The following is a 23,299-nucleotide window of genomic DNA, read 5'->3' as shown; positions in this document are numbered from 1 at the left end:
TGCCTCCCCGGAATGCAGGACTGTTCCTGGGAAGGTCAAGAGGAGAATCCAAGGGACTATTTGTTCTTTTCCAAATACCAAGAACCAGACACATCATTGTCCAAACACTGGCTGGTCCTTCAATTCTCCACTGAGTGTCCAACAATTCAGTTCAGTTCTGACACTAAACACTACTGGAAGTTAGTGCAGATCCCACAGGTTAGGGACTCAACCCCAAGAGCCTGCCCTCACTTCACACAGCATCCATGAGTGGAGTCCCCAGGTGACCTGCATTTTGGCCTGCTGGGCTGCAAATTTAGAGGCTTCCAGGTTAGATAATTCTTCTAATGACTTCCAGAACTCAGGAAAACTATACTTATTGTCGCCAGTTTATTAAAAAGGACTCAACTCAGGAACAGACAAATAGAAGAGATACCTAGGGGTGGAGGAGTGGAGGAGGGGCCCAGAGCCTCCGTGCTCCCTTGATGTGTTCACTAATCTGAAACTTCCTGATCCCCATCACCTCGGGTTTTTGTTTTTGCTTTTGAAGTTTCCATTACGTAAGACCTGCTTGATTAAATCACTGGCTATTGGCAATTGAACATTCTCAAGCCCCTCTCCCATTCCGGGAGTTAGGAGGAGGAATGCGGCTGAAAGTTATAGCCTAATCCTGTGGTTGGTTTTTCTGGTGACCAGTCCAGATCCTCCAGGCCTCCCCCACAATGAGTCATCTTGTTAGCACACAGAGGACAGTAAATTCCAAGGGTTTTGGAGCTCTGTGCCAGAAGGTAGACAAAAAACAAATATTTATGTTTTGTTCTATCAAGGGACAAATTCACTCTGCCTCTTTCACTCAAGCAAGGCAGACTGTGGTATGGGGACAGGAAGCAAGCCCACAGGTCCTGCCCCTCTGGGCCACTAGCATCTTCCTCTGCTCCCCCTCCAAGAAGTAGCCAGGCTGGAGCCCAAAAATGTGATCTTATCTCCTGAACGAGGTGGTAGGTGTTGTGCCGTGATATGCCTTGTATGTGCCGCAAACAAGAAAAACCAGAGAAGCTCCTATTGCTAGAAAAAGTTTACAGAACCTGGGTGGAAGAAAAAACAGAAATGGAAATCTTTCATTCCTATCAATTTAGGAGATTTTAGTTTAAAAAGATCAGTTCTTCCTCTCAACAAGTGTTATTAGACACAGAGCTGAATTTTACCAATCAACCACCAAGAGCCCCCTCCCTACAGAACTTCCTTTCTGTTCTGATTTGCACTCAGACGCTACCTCTGTGACTCTTGATGTCTTTTTGATGCTTGTGCCTGTGTGGAGCTATGAACTCTGCTCTCTCTCTCTCTCTCTCTCTCTCTTTCTCTTTCTCTCTCTTTCTTTCTCACCCTAGAGCCACAGCCATCCCTGGGGGATTTTTCATTTTGCAAAATAATTTGACATTTACAGATAATTTACTAAACCATTTATTTCCATATAGAGGAAGTCATGCTTGCTGAAGAAAATAAAAATGCTGGGACGTCAGCCTTAGAAGGTAAGAAAGTGCTCCAGCGCTTTACTGCCTTTGCACCTTCTTATGCTGTTGGCAATCTCTTGATCAAAAGAGGAGAAAGAACTAAAAGAGGAGTGCTTTGGGATTTGAAAGGAAAGCCTCTCTGTCATAAAATCTCTCATGCTTTAAAATGAAGGGAATTGAGTCATGGATTTAAATGCTTTTTAAAGTGATGGGAATGAAATCCAAGAGCTGCTTTGTTCTAAGGCGTGGGATTGATACTGTACAAAGAAAAGACCATCACACACCAGTGACATGTATAGGGATCTTCTTTGAAAATTTGTAGGGATCATCTTAGGACCATTTGCATTAGCAGGAAGTGGCATTGTTTAGGAAGAGCCAGAACAAATAGATATGGAGTGCCTGCTTACCTACTGCATGTAGATAAGGTCTAGGAGGATTCTGCAGCCTGTGTGTTTTTGAGGCGTTGCTGAGCACAGGAGTCATGCTTCTATAGACCTTCGGTGGCTTCTAGAACCATGGCTCAGGTGCTTTAAGGCAGCTGCCTGGGTCACAGGAGCCTGGCACACAGTTCTCAACTTTGACCAGAGTGATCTGATTGTTCTTGTGTTCCGTCACTGACCTCCCCCTTCCCTGGTATAGTGCTTCGAAGGGCAACCATCAAAAGGAGCCGGACAGAGGCCATGACTCGAGACTCCAGTGATGAACACTGTGTCGATATCTCCTCTGTGGGTGAGTGGAACCAGTCAGATCTTCTTTTGCTAGTCTGATCTCCCACAAAAAAGAAAGATCCTGTCTCTTGAGAAGTGCCACAAAGAGGAGTAGAATCAAAAGAATCCAGAATTTAGGGATGTAATTAAGGGAAGGACTTGGAAATCTAATCTAGATGACAGTAAGTTGCAGGGGAAAATGGACCATAGGGTTTAGGGCTAAGAATCGAATCAAACCCTTACTCTTCAAGTGTGGCAGATGTATGCCATTTGCATACACACACACACACACACACACACACACACACACACACACACACGTTCTCTCTCTGTCCTGGATGTGATCATGAGAACCCACTTTGGTATATTGTTCAGAGGATCCTGAGGACCTTTGGCTTCTAGTGACCACCATTCGAGGACCTGCAATCATTTGCTTAACCACAGTGGCATTCACCTACTTCCACATGGTATTTAAACAAATCCTGCTGACAACTCTTAAATGATTATTCTTCAATCCCAGGTTCTATTAGACATGCTGGCTGATGGCAGATTTTTACTTCCTCCTTTACGTCATCCTAAAAAGCAGAAGAGGTATACAGAACTCATTGCTGCTTTCGCCTGCCCATGGTAGAAATAATCACAAATGCAGCAAAACAATTCTAGTGCCTGAAGCATATTTAAAAGGAAAGACCAGAGAGAATCCCAACCTGTTAAAAACATTAACGCTACACTATTAAGATTCAGGAAGCTGGGTATATGTCTGGTGTTGTGCCCAAGGAATCTTTCCATTTCCTAGAACTGAGAATGTCTGGTGAGGAAAAGCAGGGATATCTGGTATGGAAACTACCTAGCTCATACCATTGGGATTCCCTGGGCCTACAATGTGGGGGTCACCTAGCCCCAGCATTAAAGCTGTCTGCCTCCCCCTTTGACTGTGCCCTTCCCATGGAGGGTGATCTGTTGTGCAGCCTCATTCTTCTTCCTTACTTCTTTCCCCTTAGGCACACCTCTCGCCCGAGCCAGCATCAAAAGTGCAAAGGTGGATGGGGCCTCCTATTTCCGGCACAAAGAAAGGCTTCTGCGCATCTCTATCCGCCACATGGTGAAATCCCAGGTGTTTTACTGGATTGTGTTGAGCCTTGTGGCTCTCAACACTGCCTGTGTGGCCATCGTCCATCATAACCAGCCCCAGTGGCTCACCCATCTCCTCTGTAAGTAAACAGTGTAGCTAGATTTGAGTGTGAATGTAAGAGAGCATATGTCCTGTTGGGCCTGGCAGGGTACTGTGGGGGAGGCCAGAGTTGTCCTCAAGGCGTTGGGATATCACACCACCATTCCCCTAGGCATTGATTGTTGAATCAGATAAATCTTTGCTGATAAGTCAATGAAATGGCATTAGCCTTGGGTACTTTAAGGGCTTCATTTAGTATCTTAAGGAGGCTCAATGGCATAGAGAATTTTGGTCACCTAAGTCCTGGGGAGAAAGTTCTTAGGTAGTGGTTACCTCCAGTAGACCAAGATGGGAATTTATAGGTCACCTCTGGGTAAGGCTGCCACTGGGTGAAAATGAGGATCTAGGATGCTGTCACAGCTGAGTGTGTGTGTAGAATGAATCTGGCTCCTTCATCAGCGCCATGGCAAAGCCCTTTCTTTCTTTCCTAAGAGCCATATATCATTTAACATCCATTGAAAAATGACAAAGCTGATACATGGGGTGTGCCTGGGACTCCCAGGTCAGAGAGTATATTCAGATATCATTAGGTTTTGCCTGTTGGTATTGAGGGCTCCTCTGTAGGTGAGGGGTTGGGCTGAGGAGTGCGGGAGCCCATACTCTCTACACAACAAACACATGTGCTTTTGATGCTTTCAGACTATGCAGAGTTTTTGTTTCTGGGACTGTTCCTCTTGGAGATGTCCCTGAAGATGTATGGCATGGGACCTCGACTTTATTTTCATTCTTCATTCAACTGTTTTGATTTTGGGGTAAGTGCTTTGGAGCCTACCTGTCCTCCTGCTTCATGTTGATATACCACCATGTGAAATAAGCAGCTTGCTTTATTGCTCAGCATGAAGCACTAAAATCAGAATTTATAAAAGGAGAATAAGTAAGTTAGCTAAAGGGAGGTCAGGAATGAGTGAGTCCTTCCCATATTAGGGTTGGATGGTTTGTTTAAAGCTCTTTTATTTTTAATGGTTTTTTTTAAGTATAACATGGATATTGTGGTGTAACACTTCCGTGTATAGCTGAGTGAATTTGATGGAGCTACCCATAGCAAGTTTTTAACCACTTATTGTCTTAGGGGAAGCCTGAGAGAGAACAAAGGAACTGATTCCAGAAGGTGGTTCAGTAAAAAAAGAGAAGCTTATATTTGTTTTTTAGTTCAGCTTAAAATTGGGAAAATTACTGAGATAGAACTTTCCTGCAAACATGTACAAAGACACACACTCTTGTATTAGCAAGTTCCCACATAGACTGTTTCATCCAGTGTTCACTTCCTAAATAATGTTGATATATAAATGTGTACTTATCTAACCGTCTTCAAGGTACTTTGACAGACATTTTTGTCCTGCACTGCTTTCCAGACTCCTAACCACTCTATTATGTATCAGGAGTTACCTTTCCCATTCACCAGTGAGGAAATAGAGAACATCGTGTGCAAGTTCACAGGGCCAGTGCAGCAGAACTAGGGTGCAAACCTTTGGGTTCCTGAACCACTTATCTCTCTGCCAAACCCACTTCTGTTCCTGCCAAATCTTGTTAGGTGCTAACGATTTTGAGCCCTTGCCAGTCTGCATTTTAACTTGGAACATATGCTTCTGGGTATGGACAATTTTCAGGCACAGCAGCTAGTGAAGGACCATTCCCTATATACATACTTTGCAGCCTTGCAGTGAGGATTCATTTTTGTTACCTCTCCTTGGGCACCATGTAGAATATAGTAGATGTTCAGTGAACATAGCATTGAAATGAAAACCAGAGTGTTAATTTGACATTGCTACTTCCTACAGCAGTCAATTCTATGCCACCAAGTGGTACTGTCACATGGGGGTGTGGGACCTGAGTGACAGCTATTTCACATACAGGTACCAGAACCATTCTGGGTAGCACTAAATTCTAGGACAGGGAGCGAATGTGGACCTCCTCTGAGGCTTTTACATCGGAATTCAACCTGTATTAACTCAAACTTGTTTCCTTGCCTCAAGTACCCCTCTTTCATCTGTTTGTTCAAGGTGTTATTCTGTAAGGACAGTTGTGGCTATCAGATCTGTGGAGAAGTAGTGCCTGGTTCTGGTAGTTTGCACCGAGGACAGAACGGCAGTCAGGGAACTCGTCTCCAGTATGAAGGAGTGAAGTCAGGGTGGGAGAATGGGGGGCAGTGGGGAGGGAGGCAGTAGAGCCTCTGTTTCCTTCAGCAGCCTTCACAGATGGGTTATCCTGTAGGAGCTGTGCTCGGTGGGGAGGGTAGAGTTTTAATTTCACCACAGCCTAGTAAGAAGCATTGACTGCTGAGTGCTAGAAGGCTCTTCTCTCCTGCTCCTCCTCCTCACTGTGGCTGGGTTTGGCTCTATAGGTCACAGTGGGCAGCATCTTTGAAGTGGTCTGGGCAATCTTCAGACCTGGCACATCTTTTGGAATCAGTGTCTTACGGGCTCTCCGGCTTCTAAGAATATTTAAAATAACCAAGTAAGTGATCAGAATCTAGACTCTTCCTAGCCACCTGTGAGAGTGGAAGCTTCTCTTTGACTTATTGTATTTCCTTCTGTACCCTATTTCCCTTGGCCACATGTTCCCCTTCCCTACCACATCCCCTACTCCATTCTTCAGCTCCTCCTTCTCCAAAAATCAAACCAGAAAAATATCTAGGATGACAGATTCCATGCCACATTCCCAAGGGGTACCTCATTGTTGCTGACATCTCTCTTTCACCCAAGTATACAAATACAGCATATTTCATAGACTACCAGGCAGATGCCCTGCTGCATTTGGGGATAATTTTATACTCAGTGTTCACTGCTATAATGTTTGGGTTTTATAGGTATTGGGCATCTCTGCGAAATTTGGTGGTCTCCTTGATGAGTTCTATGAAGTCTATCATCAGTTTGCTCTTCCTCCTCTTCCTCTTCATCGTTGTCTTTGCTCTTCTAGGAATGCAGCTGTTTGGAGGCAGGTAAGCATCAGTGAACTTCCCATTCAAAGGAGCCTCAAAACTAAGTTTTCAGCCTGTGAGCACCAGGGTTTCTAATCTGATCACTGTGCTACCATCCTTTTTGCTTTGGTCCACATCAACCACTAAGTGTGTGTGTGTGTGTGTGTGTGTGTGTGTGTGTGTATAAAACATATGTCTCTGCTTTTAATCTTTTCACACCATACAGGATTCTGGGTTTGGAGACCCCTCTCTTTGGAGCTGTCCCTAAAATGTATGGCATGGAGCCTTAAAACTCAAGATCAGCCCAAACCCTATCTTGTTATCCACACCCTTCAAAGTGCACCGTCCATCAGTAGTAGTTATTCATAATACCATCTTCATAATTACATGGAATGGGGAGAAATTAGGGAAGAGGAGTATCTAGAGAAAGGGTAAAAGAAGTAATGGAGAAGGAAGGGAAAACTTGGTATGTGAGATTTTCATTTCATCCTTCTCTCTGAACTTCATTTTTCAGGTTTAACTTTAATGATGGGACTCCTTCAGCAAACTTTGACACCTTCCCTGCAGCCATCATGACTGTATTCCAGGTATGAGGCCAAGTAGCAGTTAAAAATGTTTTGTAGGATCTTTTGGAGCTCATGCAGCAAAATGATATGTTAGGAGAATCCTATTTTTCCTCCCCAGGCTTATCCCAGGCAACTGGGACTCTTGTTGAGTAATTATCATCACAATAATTCTTAGAATTTCTGTAGCTATGTTTTTACCAGTAATAGAAGAGCTCTATTATGATTACATATTGGCCTTTTCCCTATACTTGTGAGTTTGCAAGAGATATTAAGGTAGGGACACTTAGTAACTTGCGATATTTATGACCACCATCAAGTGGGCTTTATTCCAGGAATGCAAGGATGGTTCAGTATCCAGAAATCAATCAATAAGATCTACCACATTAACAAAATAAAGGATAAAAATCATATTATTTTAATAGATGCAGAAAAAAATTAACAAAATTTAACATTAATTCATGATAAAACTCTGAACAAAATGAGTATGTAAGGAACCTTCTTTGACATAATAAAGCCATATATGACAAACCCACAGCCAAATCATACTCAATGGTGAAAAGCTGAAAGCTTTTTCTCTAAGACTAGGAACAAGACAAGGATGTCTACTTGCACCACTTTTATTCTACATAGTACTGGAAGTCCTAGCCACAGCAATCAGACAAGAAAAAGAAATAAAAGTCATCCAAGTTGGTAAGGAAGAAGTAAAACTGTCATATCACATTTATGGTTCTCTGAAATTGGACACATCTTCTGACCCATATTCCATTTAATGAATTAATTTTTCCGCCACCCCACCTCCCCCTGTCCCACAAAAAAATATTTTTAAATCATGGAGGGAAACTCAAAAATCTATAATGCTGAGAGCTAAAGAAAACACTATTTAGCTAAAATCTTAGGTTAAACCAGAATCAGGTCTCTGGAACTGGAGCCTATGAGGCTCTTTGTAATAATGCTGCTATCCTAAGTACTGTATCTTAGCTCCCTTGGGATAGACTGGTAGTGACCAGACCATCTGGTCTCTCTGATTCCCCTAGGCCTGACAAAGCTGGAAGTGGAGGGAGTTTGTATTCAAACTCAGAATAGACTCTTTCTTTTGATGCTCTCTTTCCATTTTCAGTGCCTAAAATTATCGTCCTTATCAGAAGAAAGTTTAGAATTATTCATGAAAGTGACTTTATTTTTCTCCCTGGCAGAATGACCAAGCAGGGGGTAGATGGAAAGACCCAGGCCAGAATTTTCTTTTTTACATTGGCCCCATTTTCTCAACCAACCCAAGTCTCTGACTTGCTTATTATTTGCTTTGCATAGATCCTAACAGGTGAGGACTGGAATGAGGTGATGTACAATGGGATCCGTTCCCAGGGTGGAGTTAGCTCAGGCATGTGGTCAGCTATCTATTTCATTGTGCTCACCTTGTTTGGAAACTGTATCCTTTTTAAGATACTCCTCTTCATGCTGCCTGACTGCCTGCTTGAACCAGCATTTGAGGAGGGTGGTGGTAGAGAGGTGGGTGGGGCTTTTTTTGTTGGGGAGGGTGGGTCAGGGTAGTTCTGGGGTAGATATTGCTTGATGTACTAAGAGAAACAAGGATTCTGATCTTAAGTAAATTGTATTCTAGTTGGGTAAAGAAGACAAATATAAACAAGAAGATAAAGTATTATCCAAATCTTCAGCATACGTGAATAATAACATATGAGGCTCTTATACTGAATAGTTGGAGATACTGTCATCTGGGGAAAATGGATGACAAAGATAATTGTAGGCTGAAATAGTGGCCATATTGCATTACTAATTAATTACATGTTAATATAGAGCAGGACCTGCTACATAGTTAAGATCTCAAAAATATCAGCATTATGATTAATGCTAATACTATTAAGCATAGGCAACATTTATTATATTTGTGCTATACATGAGACCCTGCACTAAGTGTTTTACAGGTGCTCTTTGAACTAATCCTTACCTTCTAAGACTTAGAAGAAATAACTGAAGTCAAAGGGAGACTGGAAATCAAGTCCCTTCAATTCCTAAACCCATACCTGGTCACAGGATCTAGTCTAGGAAGATTTGGGTTTTAATCCTGGCAATTCTGCTTACCAGCTCTGTGGTCTTGGGAAAGTCCCCTAATCTCTCTGAGCTTCTAGTTTTCACATCTGTAAGGAGAATATCAGCATCCAGCCTTTTGCTAGGTGTGAATAGTAAATGAGATAATTTATCTGGATGCACCTTACAAACTGCACACTTGTATACAATCACTAGATGTTTTGGGGAAATGGGACTTGCCTTGAAATGGCCGTGGTGGAGCAAAAAAGGGAGAGCCAGGTGATATAGCTATACTTTTTTTTCCCCAGTCTCACATAGAAGAGATACCCCTTTAGCTTTTTTGCCCTGAAAATTTCTAGAGGCCAGAGCAGACTATGAACCAAACATGAGAAACCCATAAAAAGAAAGCTATGCAGCACATCACAGAATTGGAAGGCCAGTTTGTCACAGTGGCATGCTGTTTCTCTGAGGGTAGTCAGACTGGACTTCTATGCTGGAATCAGTTCTATATTCCACAACACATGGACCTCAAAGGAAGTTGGAAAACTAGGACCTCAGAGGTTAGAGCTTGGAATAGAAGTGGGTTCCATAATGATCTTGTGTGCTCTGTGACATTTTTCCTAAATGAAATATGGAAGCCTCCCAGGATAAGAAGGAGAATAACTAGTGTTTCATTATTGGGAACCAGTCAGTGATGGGTCTGGTGGAATCTCATTTCTTTTCATCTTTAAGAACAGGGTGGGATGTTTGGTCTAGGTGGGTTTCGATGCCAGCCTCCCAGAAAGGAGAGGCAAGGTCCTGCATTGAGCTCCTTACTGTCATGTTGTTCAGTGATTCTCTATTCAGTATCACTATAAATGGAGGCCACACGTGTCTAAAGGCCTCCTTATCCCAACTTGACCCCTGAGTGGTTGGATTCAGCTATTTCTATGTCCTGTGCAAAGAGAAGCTATGTGGAAGGAAGGAAGGTTGCATAACCTCTGCTTAATTGTTGCTATGGGGCAGCTTCTGCTCCTGCTGGTATCCGAGGCAGCAAAGACCTAGAGACGTCTTCAGTCTTGCTAAAGCCTTTTGGTTTTCTTAGTTCCCCATCCTTAACTCATCACCCCAGACACACTGCTGAATGTGTTCTTGGCCATTGCTGTGGACAATCTGGCCAATGCCCAAGAGCTGACCAAGGTAAGCATTTTCTGCATTTCTGATGATTCTGTAGTGCCATTGGGCACTTCCTCTATAACATGGGAATGATATATCTGCTTTGCATACTTCACAGGATTATTATTGAGGTCAAGTAAAATAATGTATGTGAAAACCAGAGCAGGCTAAGATGTATGTTCTTAGTAGCTGTAGTCATTTCACCTGAACTGGCTTTTCCAGTGTCATCACAAAGAAGGGATGATGTCCCTGCCTGATCACCTGGGGTGAGGCCACTTAACTGGGCAGGGGAGAGGGTGTGAGTAGAGGCACAGTCCTAGTGTTTTCCTTTAGGGTGGGTCTACCTGGAAGGGCCCTGGCTCTATAACTTGCAGATACTGCAGATCATCTGAGAGATGTCAGCTTCAGTTTCTGACTTCCATAGCCATGGGCTCCACTGAGGGGGTAGAACTTGGGGTAGAATTGATGGCTTTCCTGAGAAATTGTGGGGAAGCTCGTGGGGCTGAGTGGAGACCAGAATTACTGATCATGCCAGGGCTGATGAGGCTTCTTTCTGTCTCCCAAGATGCCTGGCCACTTGAGGTCTGTGAGCCAACGCACCCTCCTACTACCTTGTTTAACGCCTTTACCTGCCTTCCTCATTTCACCTGGTCTCTAGAACTTGTGGGGAGAGTCAAGGGCACTATTCTCCTTCATGGGGAACCCAGGAAAAGCCATTTCTGCTTTGTATCTAGGATGAACAAGAAGAAGAGGAGGCTTTTAACCAGAAACATGCATTGCAGAAGGCCAAGGAGGTCAGCCCGATGTCTGCACCCAACATGCCTTCTATCGAGTGAGTTGGCTGTCCCCACTTCACTGTCCCCTGGGCTCCTGTGCTAACAGCCAATTCATCAACTTAAAATGGTGTATTATTGGAGGATGCCTACTCCATGCTGGGAAATGTCCTATTCATCAACTCAAAATGGTATATTATTGGAGGATGACTACTCCATGCTGGGAAATGTCCTGTGAATACAGCAATGAGCAAGACAGAGTCTCTGTTCTCATGGAGTTTTTATTTCAGTGAGAGAGATAGATAATAAACACACATAAATAATTTTAAGTGGAGATCATTGCTATAAGATAAAACAGGGTAGAAATGCAGAGGAATATGAATTGGATGGAGTACTTACAGGCAGTCTGGGAGGGATTCTTTGAAGAGGTGATACTCAAATAGAGATCTATATGTAGAGAAGGCAGTCACATGAAATTACAGAGGAGGATTATTCTCCAGCAAGGTGCAGGGTGGCTGGTGTGCAGGGAACAAGGAGGAATAGAAGGAGATAAGGTCAGGGGAATCCTGAAGGCCCAGGATTTTAGCTTTTATTCTAATTGCAACCTTAGAGGGTCTAAGGCAGGAGGATAGATACTACATGCTGTATACTTAAAAAATGATTTTATTTATTTATTTGAGAGAAAGAGAGTGTGAGCAGGGTAAGGGGCAGAGGCAGAGCAAAGGCAGACAGAGAAGCAAACTCCCCATTGAGCAGGGAGCCCTACACAGGGTTCCATCCCAGGACCCTGGGATCATGACCTGAGCCACCCAGGAACCCCATATGATTTATACTTTTAAAAAGTCACTCTGCTCTATGAAGAATGGATTGCAAGGGCCAAGGGTAGAGGCAGAGAAATAGTGTTAACTAAGAGTAAAGTAGGTGACAGGTAATAGTAGTTGAGGCCGTGGTAGCAGGGAAGGAGGTGAGAAGTAATCCTACTCAGTCTGTGCTTTGGGGACAGAACCAAAGGGAAAGGTGATGAATTAAACATGATATAGGGGGTAGAGATAAAAGAGTATTTCCCCCATGCTTTAAGGCTTCATGCCTAAGCAACTAGGTAGAGGGTGGTGGTACTTTCTGATAGCCTGGAGGACGGTAGAAATCCAAGGTTCATTTTCCCACGTTACATTTGAGATACTTAGAGGACATCCAAGTAAAGATGCCCAAGAGGCCATTGATTACATGAGTCTGAAGCTTAGAAGAAGTAAGGGTTAGAAATAAAGATTTGTGGGGACCCATTTGTGTTTGGACAGATTTAAGCTATCATCGTGGATGAGCTCATATGGAGTTGTAGTGGAGACAGAGTTGCTCAGGACAGAAGCCCAAGGCACTCCTGTGCCTCCAGATTTGGCAGGGGGAGAAACCCACCAAGGAGATGGGGAGTGATTAGGAGTAGGAAGAAAGAACAGGGAAGTGTCATGACCTGGAGACCTAAAGAAAAGGAAGGAGTACAGCTAAATGCTACTGAAAGATCACGTAAAATGAAGACACCAGGGACCATTGGGTTTGGCAAAATGAAAGTTGTTTGCAACCTTCAGTTTTAGTAGCTTGGTGGGAACAGAATCCAGTTGGAGTGTATTAGAGAGAGAATGGCAGGTGAGAGAGTGGAGCAGTTGAGTATAGACTTGAAGGATCCAGCCTGGGCCTGTGGTTGCTGGTTAGCAAAGTGTGAGCACTATGTGGAGCTGGACGAAGGTATTGAGCTGAGAATCCCTATGGTTTCTGAGCCTCTGTGAGATCTGTATGGGTGGCTCAATGGGAAGGTTTTGAGACCCCTGGGCTGTGCGCCTCTATCCTAACAACCAGACCCTGTAATCCATTACTTGAAGCTGGAAAAGGAGGAGCCGCCTTTGCCAAGTGGTCATGGGAAGGGCTCTGAATGTCGTCAGTACCCCCTATAGAGGCATTCCAGAGTTCTATATGGGGGCCTGCTTCCCCGGAACAGTCATCATCCTGCCCTTACCTTTCAAAACTGAAAGGCTGGCCCTGAGCGCCTTCTCTGGAAGTGAGAATAGACTGTCCTCCAAATTTGTTAAAGATTGATGGAGAAAGGCAGAGGAACTCTTTCCTCTCTGGAATAATCGCTGGGCCTTGAGTAGTTCCTACCCCACCTTCCCTGCACTCATGAGTTTGGGTTAAAAATAAACACACACAGGTATGCAAACATGCTGATGGGTAGGGCTGGCTGTCACTTAGGAGTGGGTGGTTCTATTTACTGAGTTGAGGAAGCCTGGGGAAGAGTGGGTTTGGAGACGTGAGTTGGGAAGATGCTTGGCCCAGAGTAGAAACTCACTATTTGTGGAATGAAAGAATGAATGAAATGCTGGTAGGCATAGGTCTGTAGGCAGTGAGCTGTGTGTGTATCTGGGCCCAGTGAGATGGAAGAAGGTGCTGTAACCATCCAAGATGAGCAGGGATCCAGCTTTGGTCATAGTACATGTGCTGCAGGGTGGGTACTGCTGGTGGAAACTATGTCAGGGTGGGTGTGTGCTGCTCAGGAGCGCAGGCAAGACTGCTGCTTTTTAGACTATGGTACAACCAAGGATGTGGACTCCGTAGAGAAGCATGAAAAGAGCGTTGTTACAAATCAGAAGGTCTGAGGGCTGGTTCTGTCACTCATGTGCTCCATGTCCTTGGAGAGAGAACCACTTAGGATCCTAGAATCTCTGTTTCCCCATCTTTGAAATGGGAAGAATGCCAGCTGCCCACTCCTGATCCACAAGGTTAGCCTAAGGTGTATGTGAGGTCACATACGTATGAGTTGGAGATATGTTGATGCTTCTCTGTGTGATTTTGGGAATGAAGGTATATTAATGATGCAGTGTGACTTTGGATATTTGTATGTGTGAGTGGAGAAGTGCTGTTTGAAGTGTGTATCTGATTTGTATGGGAGCTAAAAGTTGTGTCTCTCTTTGCTTGGTCTGTGTGTGTGTGTGTGCGCGCGCGCGTGCGTGCGTGCGTGTGCATTCATGAGAAAGAATTCTTCTATGTACTTAAACTCTTACACATGTGCTTCTGGAGAGCTGATATTTGAGTGTTTGAGGATCTGCAAATAGACGGTAGAATCTGCTTTCCCTAGTGGGTGTGCATGCTGCCTGGCTAGAGTGTGTCTTTCTATTTCTATATGCTATCCATGCTTCTTGGCACCACCACTCTGCGTGTGCCTCATTGCATTACAGCTGCCTGAGCTGAAGGGTGCATACAGTTGGGGAGCTCACAGGCGTCTCCACAGTGATGTCTGCACCCACTCCATGGATGCTTGTACACATTGTGCCTCTTCCAGATGCCAAGTGAGGCTCCAACCAGCTGCCTCTACTCCCTCAGCCCACCCATATATCAGGCTTCACTGCGGCTGTGGGGCATGGCGGTAGGGCAGTGCTACTTTGCCTAGCATATTCTCCATTGGTCAGGGAGGGAACAGCATTTGCTAACCTCCCAGGTCGAGGCGGGGCCCAGTGGGCCACACTGGGTCTGTCAGCCCAGGACTTGGGGCAAGCTTGCTCCACAAGTGTGCCGTGTGTGTTGTCCTCTACCTGAGCATTGACTGTGCACTGAGAGCTTCATTTTTAGGAGTCCCATTTGCCTTGGTGGATGATGCCCATACCCTGCCAGTCTGACCTTCTACTGACCTTGTCAGTAAAAGGGCACAGCATGTGTGTGTCTGTAGAAAGGTTTATTTTTTTCTTCCTGTGCATGGCTAAGAAGATCAACGCTGTGCTTGCTTTACGTGGCTGAACAGAACCCAGAGGGCCTCTGGCCAGGGTCGCTGTTGCAGAATTGCAGGGGCACGCACATATCCTGAAGTACATGGACAGTAGCCCATGGAGTGGTGACCCTGCCCCTGGCCATGGGCTGCTTGGTGGCTTTGATGATGTGCATGGTGGGGCATTTGTTCCTGCATGTTCTACAGTGATTGGAGCGATGAGTCAGGGAATCCCACCCATGTGAATATCCTAGACATAATTGGGGGAAATACAACTCTCGTCCAAGTTTATAGGGTTTCCAGAATAGATCTCTGAAGGCTATTTAGGGGCCAGTATGAGTGCCAGTGGGGCATGATGATGGAGCACCTGAAGCTGTATACTCCCATGACATGATATATCCTTTGCGTCTGCATGTATGCTTCAAACCCTGGACCCATATGTTTGCACACAATAAGGAACGAAAGGTCACTCCCTTGGCAAGTTGAAGGTTGGGAGCCTACAGAGGGCAGCAGGCATGTGGAGAGCGTACGGGCACGTAGAGGACTCCGAGCCTCTTCTTGAACACTGGCTGGTGGCTGTGGGGCTTGTGGTTCCTAGAGGTTGGGGTGAACTGAACCTGTTCGTTTTTCTTTCCCAGAAGAGACAGAAGGAGAAGACACCACATGTCGATGTGGGAGCCACGCAGCAGCCACCTGTATGTGTGTACCGGTCTGCGTGTTTGTGAGTGGTTCCGTGTGTGTGTGTGTGTAGGGACACCGTGTCTCTGTTCTCGCCACAGACAAAGTGGCAGCGGGTGTGCATGTCAGCGCGTGCCGCGGTGTGTGCGTGTGTTCCGTGCACATGGTTTGTGGACGCTATACTCTGCACCTTTCAACATGTGCTTGTTTCAATGTGTGTGTCTAAGGTATGTGACCCCGTGTGTCGTTCACTCCTCTGTGCGGCCCGTGAGTGGGCACGCGTTGGTGCGGGTACTTTGTGTCGGTGGGTGTGCCTTTCACGTGGGCCCACGTGCGGGCCTCAGCGAGGATGCGTGTGGGCACATGTGAGTGAAAGTGTAGGGTGACCGCCCCTCGGCCCCTGTGAGCCCACTCCCGTGCGCTCTCCTGGGCGTGTCACATTTGCGTGTGCCTGCTGCCACGTGAATGCCCACTGAGGCCCCCGAGCTGAAATGTTCAGCAGTGGTTTTGAGGATGAGTGGCTGGTGTCTGCACACGCAGTCCTCAGGTTTTTATTAGCTGTTGGGGATCCATGGCACTCCTGCTCTTTGAGGGTGATGCCAATGTGGGTCTGCTTGTCGCTGTCGCCAGCCCTCCTCTGCTAGGATCCAGCCTGTGCTACCCCAGCTGTAACCTGAGGTGCAGAGGACAGGGAGAACAGGAGGAAGAAAGGTCCCTGACCTGGAATTAAGGGCCAGTGGTGAGCGTGAGCACAGGGTGGGTGCAGGTGGATGGATGCCCTCAGAACAAAGGAGAACAGGGGTGTGCAGACCCGGTGAGTCCTGGGCTGACCCCCTACCCCGGCACTCGACTACTGCAGAGCAGGGATTGGAGTGGGAAGCCCCACATGCTAGGAGGCACTGGTCCGACCACCTACTTGCGTGTGGCCCACTCTGCTATCTCTCTGTGCTTCCTGTCTGCAGGTCCTGGGCTCTCCCGTTTGCTGCCCTGCCCCCCATGTGTCCCGCCCCTTTCCCATGGCCGCTGAGGGCTGGTCTACACCCCAGTGGCTCCCTCCCTGGCCCTCAGCTGTTGGGTTCTGACCTAGTCCTCACCGTCTCCCCTTTGGCAGGAGGGAGCGGAGGCGCCGGCACCACATGTCGGTGTGGGAGCAGCGCACCAGCCAGCTGAGAAGGCACATGCAGATGTCCAGCCAGGAGGCCCTCAATAAAGAGGAGGCCCCACCGATGAACCCCCTCAACCCCCTCAACCCGCTGAGCCCCCTCAACCCGCTCAACGCCCACCCCAGCCTCTACCGGAGACCCAGGCCTATTGAGGGTCTAGGCCTGGGCCTGGAGAAGTGTGAGGAGGAGCGCATCATCAGCCGCGGGGGGTCCCTCAAGGGGGATGGAGGGGACCTGTCGAGTGCCCTGGACAACCAGAGGAGCCCTTTGTCCCTGGGCAAACGGGAGCCACCATGGCTGGCCAGGCCCTGTCATGGGAACTGTGATCCGACCCAGCAGGAGGCTGGGGGAGGGGAGACCGTGGTGACCTTCGAGGACCGGGCCAGGCACAGGCAGAGCCAGCGGCGCAGCCGGCACCGTCGTGTCAGGACGGAAGGCAAGGAGCTCTCCTCCACCTCCCGGAGCAGGTCTGTCAGCCAGGAGCGGAGTCTGGATGAGGGGGTGCTCACCGACGGGGAGAAGGAGCGAGAGCCCAGGGGCGGCCATGCAGGCAAAGAACCCACCATCCAGGAAGAAGACAGAGGCCAAGACTTAAGGAGGTAAGCTGGTCACAGGAGTGCCCTGGAGGCCTACAGCACTGCTGGGGTTAAGGACTCTTCGGTGTAACCCCATTTGATCCTCAGTTTTCTTTCCTTTTCTAAAATGGAGAAGATGCTAATGCACCCTTTGTAAGGTATGTATATATGAAAGGTCATGGACTCTGTCCCCTTGAAAACCAGGGTCTGTTCTTCTGGGGCATCTCCTGTTGGGAGCAGGTCATGGACGGATGGACAGGCATAAGGCATGGACACTGCCTGTGGGTCTCAGCTCCCCCATCCTGGGTGGGTAGAGGTGGGAGGCAGCAGCTGCCATGCTCTCTCCCTCAAGGATCCTTGGGCTTCCCTCACCCTTCCCTCTTGCCTCACCAGCCACTTTAGAATAGCTTCTTAAGATCTAAGCCCCAGCTGTCGTCTCCTCTGTTCCTATAGGACGAACAGTCTGATGGTGGCCAGAGGCTCTGGGCTGGCAGGAGCCCTCGATGAAGCCAACACACCCCTAGTCCTGCCCCACCACGATCCGGAAGTGGGGAAGGACATGGTGCTGACGGAGCAGGAGCCGGAGGGCAGCAGCGAGCAGGCCCTGCTGGGGGATGTGCAGTTGGACATTGGCAGGGTCATCAGCCAGAGTGAGCCTGACCTCTCCTGCGTCACAGCCAACACAGACAAGGCCACCACCGACAGCACCAGCGTCACCGTCGCCATCCCTGATGTGGGCCCCTTGATGGACTCAACTGTGATTCACAGTGAGAATGCAGTCCCTGACTCCCTTCCCCCTCACCACCCATCCCATCTGGGGCTGGGGACAGTGGTGGCCCTGGAGTCACCGTAGAACTACGTGAGAAACACCACGAGCAAGATGAAATCATTCTACAGCAAGTAAACGATAGCAGTAGATTTATCTTGGTTTATGGCAATATAAGTTAGAATTTTCTCCTGTCTTAAGCTTTACCCATAAAATTTCCCTCAGCCTTGGCCCCTGTGACCACCATAGAGACTTCAGAGGGCTCACATGTGGTTTTGTTCCCAGATATCTATTCAGCTCCTTAACTTACCGTGTAAATATTTGGTGGTGGTCTCCAGGACCTCCACATGCCCTGTCGCCCGGACAACTTAGGGAACCTCTGGTGGAGCAGGTGATGACCCGGATCTGCTTGGTGTGTGGCTTCCACAAACCTCGGTTTCTCCCAAGGCTTCAGTTTGTCAACCCTAGAGTGAAAGCATTGAGTTGGGTGATCCCTGAGGTCTTTCTCAGCTCTAACAGTTTATGAAGCTTTTACTCTTATCTACTCTTTTCTCAAAGGAGCTTTCATTTAGTGTTTATCCCACATCCCTCAGGCAGTAGATGTTAATCTCCAGACCTCAAAAGGAAAAGACAAAAATCACTGGACCTACCCTCCCCATCCCCACCCCAAGCTCACTCTTATCCTGGCTTCAACTCCATTCCTTTTCCTACCCTAACCTCACCCCTATCCCAGCCCTAACCCTAATCTCCACCCCTGTTTCTGCCCTAACCCTATTCCTGCCCTAAGCCTACCCCCACCCCTTCTCCCCCAGCCTTATTCCCTCTCTAACCCTCACCCCACCCCTGTTGCTGCATTTATCCCATCTTCTGTCTCATGGCCACAGAATTGTCACCACAGGATTCAACCCTTGCTTCTTGCTTCTTTTCTTCCCTTTTTCCTTATTTTACTGTTTGCATAGAACAGTCTTCTCCTTTCCTTGTTTTTCTTTCTTTTTTATGTATATTTTTATTGGAGTTTGATTTGCCAACATATAGTATAACACCAAGTGCTCATCCCATCAAGTGCTCCCTTCAGTGCCCGTCACCCAGTCACCTCATTCCCCCACCTGCCTGCCCTTCCACTATCCCTTGTTTGTTTCCCAGAGTTAGGAGTCTCTCATGTTTTGTCACCCTCCCTGTTTTTCTTTTTCTTTTTTAAATTTATTATTATTTTTTAAATAAATTTATTTTTTATTGGTGTTCAATTTGCCAACATATAGAACAACACCCAGTGCTCATCCCGTCAAGTGTCCCCCTCAGTGCCCATCACCCATTCACCCCCACCCCCGCCCACCTCCCCTTCCACCACCCCCAGTTCGTCTCCCAGAGTTAGGAGTCTCTCATGTTCTGTCTCCCTTTCTGATATTTCCCACTCATTTTTTCTCCTTTCCCCTTTATTCCCTTTCACTATTTTTTATATTCCCCAAATGAATGAGACTATATAATGTTTGTCCTTCTCTGATTGACTTATTTCACTCAGCATAATACCCTCTAGTTCCATCCACATCGAAGCAAATGGTGGGTATTTGTCGTTTCTAATGGCTGAGTAATATTCTATTGTATACACAGACCACATCTTCTTTATCCATTCATCGTTCGATGGACACCGAGGCTCCTTCCACAGTTTGGCTACTGTGGACATGGCTGCTCTAAACATTGGGGTGCAGGTGTCCCAGTGTTTCATTACATCTGTATCTTTGGGGTAAATCCCCAGCAGTGCAGTTGCTGGGTCGTAGGGCAGATCTATTTTTAACTCTTTGAGGAACCTCCACACAGTTTTCCAGAGTGGCTGCACCAGTTCACATTCCCACCAACAGTGCAAGAGGGTTCCCCTTTCTCCACATCCTCTCCAACATTTGTGGTTTCCTGCTTTTCTTTCTTGCACTGCTCCATCTCCATTCCTTCACCTTCTCTACACTTGGAATGCCAGGTCTACTTTAGAAAGTGAAATCTCCCATATCTAGTGCTCCTGGGGTTGACTTGGGCATGTCTCAAAATTTCAGACAACCTCTTTTGGTGTCTGTTTAATTTTATGCTCTGATAAGTGCTTTGGACCCTCTCTTATGAGAAACATTAAAAAGTTTTGACCTTCCTCTGTTCCTATTCTGGGACTAGTCGAAGGCCTTGGTCATAGGGAAGAGCATATGATCAGAGGGCTTTGGAGAAGTTACCTTTTGGAAGGACCCAGAAGGGGCCGGAACCTCAAAGGCTTGCCAGTTGTGCAAGGCTCCAGGGTAGAGTCATTCGCTGAAAGAGAACAGTGGGAGAGGTTGACTGCGTCCCTGGCCCCACTCAGGTACTTTCTGCCTCTCTGCCACTTATGTCACACTGTGACTTGCCTGTGGAAACTGAGGGTGGTGGCCCAAGAGCTCCACACAGCCCCTGGCTCCTTCATCCTCCTCTTCCTAGAATGCTGTCACAGTCGCATATAGGCATGAATATTGCATTGCCATTTCAACATTAATCATGAGTGGAACAAGCACAGCCAGGAAGTCAGCCGCAAACAGAGTAATGGCTTCTTAAAATCTTCCATTGCAGTGTGATATCACCAAAAGGATACAGGATTTTGATTTGGGAACTAGCTGTTATGATCTAAGTAAGGATAGGTACTTGAATTCCCTGAACTTTAGTTTTCCTGTCTGTATAATGGGCAGAATGCATGCTGCTCAGGGTGTATGGATGTGAACATTCAATAAGTGAATATAGGCAAAGGACCTAGATTTTAGATATAAGGAAACTTTGCAAACTTTACAAAAGAAACAATCATCCTGTTCCCTGGGAAACATGATCATTATTTACATGGCACAAAAGGTTATACCATGTAAAATGAGGGTGAGGGTCTGGCGAGAATGAGAGCAAGGGCTTAACTCAGTGCAATAGCCAACACCTCCAATGTTTGCAGGGTCCCCGGCTAGACATATTTCTACAACCCCCTCCCCTCCTCTCTGTGCATCCTCATGGAAAATAAAGGGCGCCATTCTCACAGCGGCGAGGTTTCTGACGATCTCAACGTGTTCCTTTTGTAGTTAGCAACAAAACTGATGGAGAAGCCAGTCCCTTGAAGGAGGCTGAGATCAAAGAGGAGGAGGAGGAAATGGAGAAGAAGCAGCAGAAGAAGGAGAAGCGTGAGACGGGCAAAGCCATGGTGCCCCACAGCTCTATGTTCATCTTCAGCACCACCAACCCGTAAGGCACCCTCCCATCACTTCCCCTTCAGTGCCAGGGTTAGAGCCAGGGCAGGTTAATGACAAGAGGGAGAGATGAGGGTCCATCCATCTTTCTGATCCTCCTTAGCAGACTGTGGCCAGACATCTGAAACATGCAGTGTGCTCACTGGTGGAGGGGGGTCATGAGATTGAACAGCCTCTGAGCTCTGTGCTAAGTCTGAAGAGTAATTTAAGACAGGGAAGTATGAGAAACATCATGAGAAGAGGACCTTGTACCTCTTATTTGGTCAGTAGGTTGTGTGGGGGCGGGGTAGGAGGAAAGAAATCTACTCAAGATGTGTCACCAAATATTTCAGGGGTGGGTAGAACTGAGAATACAGAGCCTAGAATAAATAGATCATTTACTAGAGTTTAAGAGTACTGGTCCCACTGCCCCATATGTGGATTTTGAAATGGGCATGTTCCTCAAAGCAGAGGTAAGGGCATGAGATGAAGGTGGCAGAGAAGATTCTAGAAGGTTAGACTGAGCTTCCTTTTGCCCTGGAAATGAGCAAGATATACACATAGACTGGCTTCTGAGTCTAGGAAGACAAAAAGGTTTTCACTGAGCACACAGGCAGTATTCAGGCAGGGCTCTGGGAAGGAAGGAATTTGGGCTAAGGTATATCAGGTCACCCAAGTCCAGAATACAGTCTAGAGAATATAATTACTTTAATCAGAATACGTGAGGCTCATGGAAACATGTTGCTGCTGTCATTAGGAATCTTAAAATCAAGGTTGACTTTTATGTTTCTGGGTTCTTCTGATTTCCTTGCTATGTTCCGGTTTCTGTACGGTGGGAGAGTAGACATTGAGATACAGTGGAGGGTACCACGAATCTATGCACGATGTGGGGTGCGTGCAGTCTGATGCTGGCTGCTCCCATGGCTCAGATGTGCCTACAGATAATGTATCTTGGCTTGCATAGTGCAGCCTCTAACCAATCTGATTACCTTCTCCCACGGGAGCTTTAAATCAAGGGTGGTGCCTGAGAAATTAAATTGCTTTCCCCATGGCTTCCTCTGGCCAGGGCCTGGCTGTCTGGAAGAGGCTGATGTGCATGAGGGCGGGGAGTTAAGGCACAGGGATGGGAGGGAAGCCGAGGCAGCTCAGCTGGCTCCTGCACCCCACAGGATTCGCAGGGCCTGCCACTACATTGTGAACCTGCGCTACTTTGAGATGTGCATTCTCCTGGTGATCGCCGCCAGCAGCATTGCCCTGGCAGCTGAGGACCCCGTCCTGACCAACTCGGAGCGCAACAAAGTGGGTTCACGGGAGCCGTTTGCCAACCTCCGTAACGCCCTGGTACCCACCCCCATCCCTGCCCCTTCCCATCCTGGTATTAAAGGTGAACTAAGGAAGGTTCCTGGGGAAATGAGGAAGGGTTAAGAAGTGGCCCCTTCCTGTTCCTTGGGGCAAAGTATGGACCACGTCATGATCAGCCCCTTGTCCCCACTCCCCACTCCCCAGCCACGCCACATGCTGATGCTTCAGCAGTACGCCCTAGATCCAGAGCAAGCTGGTCTTTGCAGCCACCTTGTATGGGGGTTGGTCTGATGTATGGTCAAGAGGGATGTGCCTGAATTTGGGGGAGCTGAAGCCCTACCCCAGGGAGCTGAGACATCTCTTGGAGGTCCCAAGGGTATATGTCAGGAGATATGAGGGAGTTGGGGAGGATTGGAACTGACAAGGATTCCAGGTCCTGAGGTGAGGGAGAGATTTTGTGGGGTAATTGAGACCCAGGGAATTAAGTTCTGGCCAAGGGGGAGGGAAGAGCCAAGGACTGGCCATCGGGTCCTGAGGCTATAGCAGAACACACGGCACCTCTCCTCCCTGTGCCCGACTAGCAGTTACAATCCCAAGCTTCTGTTCTGAGGTAGAAATGAGCTGGGGCAGGGATGCAGGACTGCACGTGTGTGGGTAGCCAGAAGGCTCTATAGCCTGGTGGCCACACATGATCCTCTTCCCCTTCACCATATGTGTCTTACAGGTCCTGAGGTATTTTGACTATGTTTTCACTGGCGTGTTCACCTTTGAGATGGTTATAAAGGTAAAAACCTCCATAGAAAAGCTGGGTTCTCCAGGGTTTGGATGGGACCTAGGTCTGCCCCTTCAGTATGGGGTCCTTCCCCAGTGCTGCCACCTACCAGCCAATGACAGACCTCAGTAGGGCCTCTGGCAACCCCTCTTCTGGCCTCAGAATTTAATGAAGTTTGTCCTGACCAGACTTCATGGCACAGCGTGA

General features: G+C 47.2%; 1 protein-coding gene across 2 annotated transcripts in view; it reads left to right on the top strand.

Annotated features, from left to right (window-relative positions):
- The window catches only part of CACNA1E (calcium voltage-gated channel subunit alpha1 E), a 385,492-nt gene that overhangs the window by 296,478 nt on the left and 65,715 nt on the right, over window positions 1-23,299 (top strand). Inside the window, exons 10-25 of one of the 2 annotated variants that reach the window (XM_055319281.1) lie at window positions 1,455-1,508; window positions 2,130-2,219; window positions 3,199-3,408; window positions 4,068-4,180; window positions 5,770-5,882; window positions 6,235-6,366; window positions 6,860-6,932; window positions 8,220-8,337; window positions 10,066-10,133; window positions 10,844-10,941; window positions 15,266-15,322; window positions 16,417-17,067; window positions 17,497-17,810; window positions 20,875-21,034; window positions 22,188-22,317; window positions 23,045-23,104. In XM_055319281.1, the coding sequence (XP_055175256.1) occupies window positions 1,455-1,508; window positions 2,130-2,219; window positions 3,199-3,408; window positions 4,068-4,180; window positions 5,770-5,882; window positions 6,235-6,366; window positions 6,860-6,932; window positions 8,220-8,337; window positions 10,066-10,133; window positions 10,844-10,941; window positions 15,266-15,322; window positions 16,417-17,067; window positions 17,497-17,810; window positions 20,875-21,034; window positions 22,188-22,317; window positions 23,045-23,104 (2,441 nt within the window). The remainder of the gene's footprint in view (window positions 1-1,454; window positions 1,509-2,129; window positions 2,220-3,198; window positions 3,409-4,067; window positions 4,181-5,769; window positions 5,883-6,234; window positions 6,367-6,859; window positions 6,933-8,219; window positions 8,338-10,065; window positions 10,134-10,843; window positions 10,942-15,265; window positions 15,323-16,416; window positions 17,068-17,496; window positions 17,811-20,874; window positions 21,035-22,187; window positions 22,318-23,044; window positions 23,105-23,299) is intronic. The other variant, XM_055319282.1, reaches the window with a different exon arrangement.

The sequence above is a fragment of the Nyctereutes procyonoides genome, unplaced genomic scaffold (genome assembly GCF_905146905.1).
Source record: "Nyctereutes procyonoides isolate TBG_1078 unplaced genomic scaffold, NYPRO_anot_genome, whole genome shotgun sequence".
Taxonomy (NCBI): domain Eukaryota; kingdom Metazoa; phylum Chordata; class Mammalia; order Carnivora; family Canidae; genus Nyctereutes; species Nyctereutes procyonoides.
This window is presented reverse-complemented; position numbering and strand designations above follow the sequence as displayed.